The following is an 11,322-nucleotide window of genomic DNA, read 5'->3' on the forward strand; positions in this document are numbered from 1 at the left end:
ACACTCTACACCACAGACACAGTCAGTCATAGCATGTCTGATAGAGACATTACACTACAACTCTACACTCTACACCACAGTGACAGTCAGTCATAGCATGTCTGCTATAGAGACATTGCACTACAACTGTTGTAGTTCCAATGTGTATACTCTATTACTCTGACCTAAAAACCAAGAATCTTATCGAGTGTATTATAGCCTTCAGACCTACAGTATCACTGTGACTGATTGTCTTTACTTTGTTTCGTCAAGTTGAGATCATATAGCATCAAATGTATGGTAATATATGGTTATTTGGAGGTTATTTGTTGCATAGTAGAGCGGTAAGCTCGGGTATAAGGACAGCTGCATGCACTCCAAGGTTGTCATCGAACCGAACCCAGTTGTTCAGTCTGTCTGTCTGTCTGTCTGTAAGCCTTGAAAAAATAGCAGATATATAAGCTCGTAGCGTGGCACTCGCTTGTAGATCCGCTGTTTTTCAAAGGGGGTTCCCGACCTGCATGGGTTCAAAATTATGCTGAGACGCCAATTACATAACGGGGAAGTTTTCATTAAATGTGGACATGATCAGAATGTACAGTAAGCAGATGAATGATCAGAATGTACAGTAAGCAGATGAATGATCAGAATGTACAGTAAGCAGATTAATGCACCGTTTGATTAGAACAAGAGTTTCCACATGTATTCCAGTCACGTCGAACACCTTCCGTATTAATAACGACTTTCAATGAGATCTCAGACGCCCATTTAGAATGATTCTTATCTATACCCGGATATGAAAATATATTTTAAATTAAAATGATGTCTAAAAAAAATGACATACTGTAATTGCAAATGAGAAATTAATTCTGGTGTTACTGAAGCATTATTTCTATAGAATAGATCATGTCAAGTTGAATTGATTTATATAGTTAAATTAAACTACTCATTTGGCTGGTGGCCTAGAGATTACGGTACAGTATGTATCAGGCCTTAGGGAGGTGTGCGTGTGCATGTGTGTGTGCACGTGCGTGTGTGTGTGTGTGTGTGTGTGTGTGCTCTTAAATGTGTGCCTTCCCAAGTGAACAAATGGGGCTCCACAGAAATCAAAACACAAGTGGCCTGACATACTGTACTGTACTGTAGGGATATATGATATCGCACACACACACACACACACACGCACACGCACACACACGTGTGCTGAGCATATCACTTAATGCATTTTTGAGCTGTGTATTTATCATCGGCAGGAAGTGGCATAAACATCCATTAGCGTGTCACTATTTACTATAGCTAGACAATAACACACACACACACACACACACACACACACACACACACACACACGGGGGCCAACAAGCAACACAATGAATCACACAGATGTGCACCAACCGAGATGCACCGAACCACACGCGTACTGCAAAGCCACACAGACAGATAAATGCATGTGCGCATGCACACACACACGCAAACACTACGCGCGTGTGGGTGCGTGCGTGCGTGCGTGGTGATTGATGGTGAATTGCATCAGAGCGTACAGGTGAATCAGCCAATCGCTGCTCGTATACTATGAGTTAGTATACCGTTTGTATCTGTGTGTGTGTGTGTGTGTGTGTTTGCAGATGCATACTAATGTACTAAGGGAACAGTTTGTGTGTATTTTGGCATTCAGAGGCTGATCCGGGACGAGTGCGTAATCTCTTTTAGGCACTTCTTGTCATTTGCATACTTTTGTGCATCTGTGCGCGTGTGTACTCTCATGCACGTACGTGTGCGTGCATATTGGCGCTGCGGTTGTGTCAAGTGCCGTGCAGTGTGTGTGTGTGTGTCACTGTGTAGAGCTACAGTTCATCACAAAACCATGGTAACGAGAGAGAGAGAGAGAGAACAATTGATATGTGAGCAATTAAATGTGTCACATGTGCCAGTGACATACGGTATATAGGCCTATATGTCTTGTTTGTGTACAACTGTACTTGAACAGTATATTATTAACAGTATGTGTGTGTTTGTAAAACGTCCATTATAGCATATTTTAACATAGTTTACTTGTTTGACGCTCATGTATCCTTGGTATGTAAATTTGAATGTGCAAATGTGCGCTCAGAAAAACAAATAGAGCACATGGATCTGTGTGTGTGTGTGTGTGTGTGTGCGTGTGTGATAGAGACAACTACAGTATTGCCTGCTCCAAAAGCAGCTGTCCTCCCCACAACCTTCTGTTCAGGGAACGCCATGTTGTCATCAATCAACTATACAACGACAATCTAATATGTATTATTTGTAATGTGCATATACTGTACAGCACCATTTCATCTGTATGGTGGAGGCTATAGAGTATGTTAATACTAGACATGACGTAGAATATGTACTGTAAGTCTGCATGATACAGAGACAGTCATGGCGAGGAGAGTAGCAAACGGGATTTTATTTTTTATGTTATGAAGGCAGGCTTTTCACAGCATGTCTGAAATAAATATCAGAGCTGAAATCGACGTGTAAATCCTACTATGAATGCGCCACGTCTCTGTGTGTGTAGTACGGTTGTAAAATGCACGTAACTCGAGAACAGCTCGCTCCACCGACTTCATATTCGACACGGGCGTGCCATACGCCCGCAGGGAGTGCAGTGCCCGCTATCGAGTCGGTCGGACCCACGCACGGTTCTCCAGAACCACCACTAAAAGGCTCATGGTCGGGCTCTGCTCTACTGGGTCTAGTATGAAATAAATCCTTAACCCATTCTGAACGGGAACCCATTTTGGTGTTAGCATCATGTTATGCTTTAGCTATTGAAAAATAGCAGATCTACAAGCTCATAGCGAGCCACCGAGTGGCGCGCTACGAGCTTGTAGGTCTGCCATTTTTGAAAAATCGAAGAACGACTGACATTTTTAGAATCTGATCTCAGGTCAGAATGGCTTAATCAGACCAGTGTGTGTCCAGTGGAAACCTCGCATGAATCTGATCTCGGGTCAGAATGGGTTAAACAATACATTGAAGCAGAAATCATACCAGATTGGAAAGTAGATGCAACCACTGTGGTACAGTAATTGGGAGATTGTACGTTGCCGTTACTAAAGGCTATAAGTTTCTAAAAAATGACCACAGATAATGTTGCCGTTTCTGGATAATGGAACCGATAATCTGATGGATTATCACGCAGAAATGACCAGCAGAGCATTCCCTTTCCCTGACCTCGTCTAGTTTAGTGGCTCTGCAGACTATAAAAGCAATCATGTGCCAATTTACAAAAGGCACGCCGGGAATGCTGAGCTGAGCATGTGTTCGTAAACAAACAAACGTGCCCTGGTTTGATTCTGTCTTCCTTTTTAACTTTTAGCTACAGTATGTGTGTCCTTTTGATCTGATCTCTGTGAAACACTCTTGAGATGAGATGGTGCTCCAACAAACATGATAGAAGGAAAAACATTCTCAGCCTTCCTCGTTGTAGAAAATACAGCATGTGTCCTTTGATCTGATCTCTGTGAAACACTCTTGAGATGAGATGGTGCTCCAACAAACATGATAGAAGGAAAAACATTCTCAGCCTTCCTCGTTGTAGAAAATACAGCATGTGTCCTTTGATCTGATCTCTGTGAAACACTCTTGAGATGAGATGGCGCTCCAACAAACATGATAGAACGAAAAACATTCTCAGCCTTCCTCGTTGTAGAAAATACAGCATGTGTCCTTTGATCTGATCTCTGTGAAACACTCTTGAGATGAGCGCTAGTTGTTGCTGAGCCTCTGGTTTGGCTCCAACAAACATGATAGAACATTATCAGCCTTCCTCAGCGTTACAGTATGTGCCAACAGCATAGGGTTGAATAGCTGAATCAGATTATTATTTGTTTGTACAGTGTACACTGTTCAGTATGTGGACCGTCGTGGTGACATCGATCAATTGTTGATAAAAACCTTCTAATATATTATTTATGCCAAAAAAAAAAAATCTATAAATCTCACACTGTTAAGGCAACCGGCTGGTTTCACTTGAGCACCTGCCCCTCTAATGGTCTGTGCACGCCACTGAATATACAGGTCTATATGTATGGTGTCTAATGTGGCATCATCTCTATACACGGCAGCCATGATATGTACAGTATATGGCTCTGGAGGTAGAATTATCCAATGATCCATGGGTCGGCGGTTTGAATCCCGGCTCCTCTTGTCCACATGTCGAAAGTGTCCTTGGGCAAGACACTGAACCATATACATTGCCTCCAATGAGTTGGTCGGTGTGAGCTCGCCACCATTGGTGTGTGAATTATCTAATGTGATCCTGGGCTCTACACACACCCTCCACCAACCTAGTCCCCATATATGGGGGACAAGGGGAGAGCAACGGACTTGAACTCATGCTTCCTTCATGCCTGAGTGTCCAAGTTGCTCCTTTACACCTGACAGGGGGGAGTTTCCCTTGTTGGACGTATAGCGCGTGGAAGGAACACGTTATTCCAACCAGTTCCTTTCCCCTCCATCAGGCTGAGACCAGGATTACTGCATGTTTTTTGTGAGGGCACCTACCTACCCTAGGGGGACACGGGGGAGAACATGCAAACTGCACACAGAAAGGCCCTTTCGCCAACCCCGCCTTCGGGTATGGGCACTGATGACGCAGAGGTGGGAACACGCTCACAGCGTCCCCAGCGGGAATCAAACCCAGGACTTTCTAGCTGTGAGGCGACAGCACTACCGACTGTGCCACCGTGCCCCCTGTAAACTCCCATTCGTGGAATGACATGTCGCTTGAATCTAGTTTCCTAGTTTACAGAGGACTCGTGTGAAGACTCTGATGGATTTGTAATTTGCTAATGATTTGCTCTCCCTGGAAGGAGACAAATCATTCTGTCCCGTTTGTCTCGGAAGATTAATTCAATTACAATCCGATCCAGATGGTAACTGTACTCACACGCACGCACGCACACACTCACGCACACGCACACTTCAAAATATGACTAGTGCTGTAAAAAATAAAAACACACTCAGCCTATTATTAATAAAGCTCACAGGCTCATGGATAAACACACTCACACATTAATACCAACATTGGTACGCGGGGGAGAAAAGCGACTGTGTGCAGTCTGTGCACATGCACTGTGTGCATATCAATGTACCTATTAGCCCCTCAGAATCTGAATCTGCTCATTGGCCAAGTGAGTTCACCGACATGATCTCTTGTGTGCACGCACACACACGCACGCGCACGCGCGCACGCACACGCACACGCATGTACACGGACTAGGCAGTGACAGCAGCTGACCGCTCTGTGTGATAAGAGCCATGCCTCGCAGCGCTGAAACCAGAGATGCCGCTAATAGAATTCACAGCAACGCAGCCTCTCCTCTCCTCTCCTCTCCTCTCCCCTCCCCTCCCCTCCCCTCCCCTCCCCTCCCCTCCTCTCCTCTCCTCTCCTCTCCTCTCCTCTCCTCCAGCAGTCAGCTGTAGTAGTAGTAGAATGCTAATAGCGTGTGCTAGCGTAGCGTATCAGAGGAGTGAGGCTGTAGGGTAGTGTGGGCAGCAGCTGTGACAGCCCCCCCGCTTCATTCACAAATATGACACACTCTCACACACACACACACTCACACACACTCACACTGGCTCACACACACACACACACACACACACACACACACACACACACACACACACACACACACATGAATAATATATACGAAGAACATTGGTTCTTTTGTAGATGGTGTGTGTGTGTGTGATCAACCCACAGTGCTTCACAATAATGGCAACTCGATAGACTTCCACCACATCTGCAAAGATCAACACACATCTGGATATAGACTATAGCACACATCTGGATAGATAGATCACCAACACACATCTGGATAGATGGATCACCAACACACATCTGGATATATAGACTACCAACACACATCTGGAATCTGGACACACACCACCACACTAGTATAATGCACATCCAGATGGACTCTCAACACAGCTGGAGCACATCTGGATATATATACCACCATCCAACACACATCTGGAATCTGGGCACACACCACAACACTATAACGCACATCCAGATGGACTCTCAACACAGCTGGAGCACATCTGGATAGATAGACCATCAACACATATCTGTATAGGCTCTCGCTGACATGTTATTTATGATCAAATAGCTGATGTAGAAGACAAATATATATTCTGTTACATTGCAAGTAGGGCTTTTTCGTTCCCGACCCGACCCCACAATTTCTGTATTAGCCGATATTACCGATACCAGTGTCGTGATCTCATGTGTTTATATAGCTACTGTATCTAGCTATATATCTGGTGTTGTGTTTATAGCTATATCTCGTGTTGTGTTTATAGCTATCTATCTATATATCTGGTGTTGTGTTTATAGCAGACGCCTCACTCAAATGTGCACTTGCAGTTTTGGGGGCAACTCCAAAGCAAACTCCACATGTCTCCCAGCATTGTATTTACCTGCCATAGTGTCAACCCCTTCCTTACCCCTGTGTCGGATCGCTGGTTAGACTGGCATATTCCGATATGACCCGATATGACATAATAGCCGATACCGATACTTTTCCGATACAGTATCGGGACATGTATCTCTAATTGTAATGCCTGATTTATATTTTGTCAAATGACGGACGGAGTCACATACCAAGCAATAGAAAATCTATAGTCAGTACAGTAAGTTTAATCTGTTGGTTAGCAGCATGAATAAACTACGGTTTTACGACTGCTTTTATAAACAGTGTTAATATGCTCATAGATTGATCACTCATAGACTGTGTATACTTTGAATGAATGAATAATTCAAGAGATAAAAAAAGGCTTTAGTCTGTCTGTGAATTGAATGTCTCTCATGGTCCGTTATGTACACACATTAATTACCGTAACACATATGAACAGTATTTTAATCCATTTTGGGCTGGAAACCCCTTTTGGTCTTAGCATTATGTTATGCTTTAGCTATTGAAAAATAGCAGATCTACAAGCTCATAGCGCGCCACCGAGTGGCGCGCTACGAGCTTGTAGGTCTGCAATTTTTTTTAAATCGAAGAACGACTGACATAGAAACATAGCTTTTTCAGAAAACTGTCATTTTCAAACAGACATTTTTAGAATCTGATGATTCTCATGATCTCAGGTCAAAATGGGTTAATTCTAGTTGACTCCTGTCCTTGTATAAACTATATACACATTATGACACTTGTAGATTATACACAGTAGATTATCTGGTTACACATGGATCCCCTCCATCACCCGTAGCTATAGAGGACTTGTAGATCAGTGAAGTGATGCTCGTATAGTCTTACCTCTCCTGTTCTGTCTGATCTTTGGACTCAGCATGGCTGTCATCGTGGCGCGGCGTCACTCCCTCTCCTCTCCTCTCCTCTCCTCTCCTCTCCCCGTCACTCCCTCTCTCCCCGACGCATGTCAACGTAACGTATCCAACAGCACACTCCTCTTTCTTCTGCCGTACGCGCGCCTGCGTGTGTGTGTGTGTGTGTGTGTGTCAAGAACAGGATTTCTCTCTCTCTCAGTAGCAGCAACACACCATCCTTCTTTCCTCCTCTCTCTGTCTCTCTCTCCTCCCCACTCTCTCTCTTTCTCTCTCTCTTTCTCTCTCTCTCTGTGTCTCCTCCTCTCCCCCCACTCTCTCTCTCTCTCTCTCTCTCTCTCTATACTCTCTCTCAACAGCAATACAACATCCTTCTCTCACTCTCTCAGACTCCTCTCCTCTCACTCTCAGTCTCAGCAAGACATTCCCCTCCTCTCCTCCTCTTCTCTTCTCTCCTCTCCTCTCCTCCTCTCCTCTTCTCTTCTCCTCTCTCCTCTCCTCTCCTCCTCTTCTCTCTAGCTCTGACCTTCTGCGGCGTTTTGCCGGTATAGAGGGGGTTGGGACTCGGAGGAGAGAGAGAGAGAGAGAGAGGGTGTTGGGAGGGAGGGAGGGGCTGTGGAGGAAGACCCCCCCCCCCCCCCCTCTCTCTCTCTCTCTCTCTCTCTCTCTCGCCCCGTCTTCTCCGCACAGTCAGTGCGTGGCCTCCGCCCCGTCCTCCTTGGTTTATTCATAGAGGTGTGGTCTGACTGCACCTCCCACCAAAGCACAGCTGTGTGTGTGTGTAAGTAAGTGTGTGTGTGTGTGTGTGTGTGTGCACGGGGTGCCAGATTACGCCTGCCTGTTGTGTGTTGCCGCGACAACCGCTCTCAGAGAGCACCATTCAGTTCCTGCTGTTACCCGTCATGATCTTGTTTAGAGGGTGTAGCCTATATGTATTGTGTGTGTGTGTGTGTGTGTGTGTGGGGGCAACTGGGCATGTGTGTGTGTGTGTGTGTGTGGGGGCAACTGGGCGTGTGTGTGTGTGGGGGCAACTGGGCGTGTGTGTGTGTGGGGGCAACTGGGCGTGTGTGTGTGTGGGCAACTGGCAACTGTGTCTGTGTCGTTGTGTGTGTAATAAATAATAGACATGCTGTGTCTGTCTGTACAGTTTGATGTTCTCTTTCACAGTCAGTGACAGAGATCGTTCCATGCAGCATGTTAATCAAATAAACTATTAACCAATCGACTATCAATTTATCTGCATGAAGGAAGCGTGCATGAGTTCAAGAAGTCCGTTGCTCTCCCCAGGTTGGCGGAGGGTGTGTAGAGCCCAGGGTCACATTATTAGATAATTGACACAATCACAGGAGGGGTCGGCGGCCAATTTCATACATATTTGGGGGTCCTTGACATGATAATGTTTGAGAACCACTGACACACAGAAACATAGGGTTTTCCCAGAAAACTGTCGAGATTCAGAAGACATGTTGTGTAGAATCGTCCTCTGGTCTAAATGGATCAAATATATAGGATATTATTGGGGGAACTTAATTCTCCTCCATGAGAATGTGAACTGGGCTGGCTGTACATCTGCTGACCTGGTCCAGAAAAACATCAATGATTTCAGAGCCCCTTAAATATTGATCACGGTGTGTGGCGGGACCCTCCCCTCCCCTCCCAGTGGTCATTAACCCATTCTGAACGGGAACCCCTTTTGGTGTTAGCATCATGTTATGCTTTAGCTATTCAAAAATAGCAGATCTACAAGCTCATAGCGCGCCACCGAGTGGCGCGCTACGAGCTTGTAGGTCTGCTGTTTTTGAAAAATCGAAGAACGACTGACATTTTTTTAGAATCTGATCTCAGAATGGCAATGGGTTAATCAGACCAGTGTGTGTCCAGTGGAAACCTCGTATGAATCTGATCTCAGGTCAGAATGGGTTAATATTTCAGCATGGGTAGGGGTGGTTGTCAGGTCACTAAGGCTGAAGGCCCGGGAGAGTGTGGTTGCGTGTGTGCATGTGTGTGTGTGTTTCACTTTCAATGTGTGACTGTTGACTTAGCATTACTTATTGATCACTGGTGACTGGCTGGGGATCAGTCAAGTGAACTAAATCATTCTCCTTCCGTTGTGTCGTGAGCGTGATTTAGATCTTAACCCATTCTGAACGGAGAACCCCTTTTGGTGTTTTAACTAAGCATTAGTTTATACTTTAGCTATTGGAAAATAGCAGATCTACAAGGCAAGCTCATATATAGCGTGTCACCGAGTGCCGTGCTACAAGCTCGTATAGGTCTGCTATTTTTGAAAAAATGATTGTGAAAATGTGGCGCGAATATTTGAATATTTATTATTTCACAGCAAATGTTTTTAAGTCAAATCTTTGCTTCCGGGTGGGGGTCCCTGCATGGAACAACAGAGTACATATGTTTTTGGTGGTCCTTGACAAGAAAATGTTTGAGGACCACTGACACATAGAAACATGAGGTTTTTCAGACAACTGTCGAGCTGTAGAACCGTCCTCAGGTCAAAATGGGTTAATCCTGTTTCCAGTCACTGCTGTAATGATGAGGTCTTACAGGCCAGTCAATCTAAGCTAAAACAAAAGGGGGCGTGACCCAAAATAAATTGCAATGGTAATAATCGTTCCTATATGAAACACATACTGGATATGGAGATCGGATATCGGTCATAATTTCATAATCGTCCACCCCTACTACAGGCTGTATAATACACATGACTATATGGCTTAATGTATCAGGACTTTTTAATTATCATTTCACAACAAACATAAGATTCGCTCCAACCTGTGGCCATAAAAAGGATTTATGTACAAGCTACCCACAATCAGTGTTGTTTTTGGCAGCAATTTTCTTTTAATATATATTTTTTATCCCACTATTTTGTAACCCATTTTTCACCCCTGTGTCAATCATCTAATGTGATCCTGGGCTCTACGCACCCTCCACCAACCTAGTCCCCATATATGGGGGACAAGGGGAGAGCAACGGACTTGAACTCATGCTTCCTTCATGCCTGAGTGTCCAAGTTGCTCCTTTACACCTGACAGGGGGGAGTTTCCCTGGTTGGACGTATAGCGTGGAAGGAACACGTTATTCCAACCAGTTCCTTCCCCCCTCCATCAGGCAGTTTAGAGACCAGGATTACTGTATATTTGTGAGGGTACCTAGTACTACCCTAGGGGACACGGGGAGAACATGCAAACTCCACACAGAAAGGCCCTTTCGACAATGCACTTTAATTTTAAATAAAAAGTGTGCCTCGCTTGAAAGCAAAAGTATCTGCCCTCCTTCCAGCCTGATGCCCACCTGATGCCCTCCTTCCATTCTGATGCCCTCCTTCCATCCTGATGCCCCCCTTCCATTCTGATGCCCTCCTTCCATTCTGATGCCCTCCTTCCATTCTGATGCCACCCTTCCATTCTGATGCCCCCCTTCCATTCTGATGCCCTCCTTCCATCCTGATGCCACCATTCCATTCTGATGCCCCCTTCCATCCTGATGCCACGCTTCCATTCTGATGCCCCCCTTCCATCCTGATGCCCTCCTTCCATCCTGATGCCCTCCTTCCATCCTGATGCCACCCTTCCATCCTGATGCCCCCCTTCCATTCTGATGCCACCCTTCCATCCTGATGCCCTCCTTCCATTCTGATGCCCCCCTTCCATCCTGATGCCCCCCTTCCACCCTGATGCCCTCCTTCCATCCTGATGCCCTCCTTCCATCCTGATGCCCCCCTTCCATTCTGATGCCCTCCTTCCATCCTGATGCCCTCCTTCCATCCTGATGCCCTCCTTCCATCCTGATGCCCACCTGATGCCCCCCTTCCATTCTGATGCCCTCCTTCCATCCTGATGCCCTCCTTCCATCCTGATGCCACCCTTCCATTCTGATGCCCCCCTTCCATTCTGATGCCCTCCTTCCATCCTGATGCCCTCCTTCCATCCTAAAGCCACCCTTCCATTCTGATGCCCTCCTTCCATCCTGATGCCCCCCTTCCATTCTGATGCCCTCCTTCCATT

The 11,322-nt window shown here is 45.6% G+C and overlaps 1 protein-coding gene across 1 annotated transcript in view; it reads right to left on the reverse strand.

Annotated features, from left to right (window-relative positions):
* Nucleotides 1–7,317, reverse strand: part of arhgap22b (Rho GTPase activating protein 22b) — a gene marked incomplete at both ends in the record, with an annotated part of 75,944 nt that extends 68,627 nt beyond the window's left edge. The window contains one exon of the mRNA XM_080789296.1: nucleotides 7,275–7,317. Within this exon, the coding sequence (XP_080645422.1) occupies nucleotides 7,275–7,317 (43 nt within the window). The remainder of the gene's footprint in view (nucleotides 1–7,274) is intronic.
* Nucleotides 7,318–11,322: the final 4,005 nt, after the last annotated feature.

This window comes from Protomyctophum bolini (assembly GCF_963924005.1).
Source record: "Protomyctophum bolini genome assembly, chromosome: 18".
Classification (NCBI taxonomy): Eukaryota; Metazoa; Chordata; class Actinopteri; order Myctophiformes; family Myctophidae; genus Protomyctophum; species Protomyctophum bolini.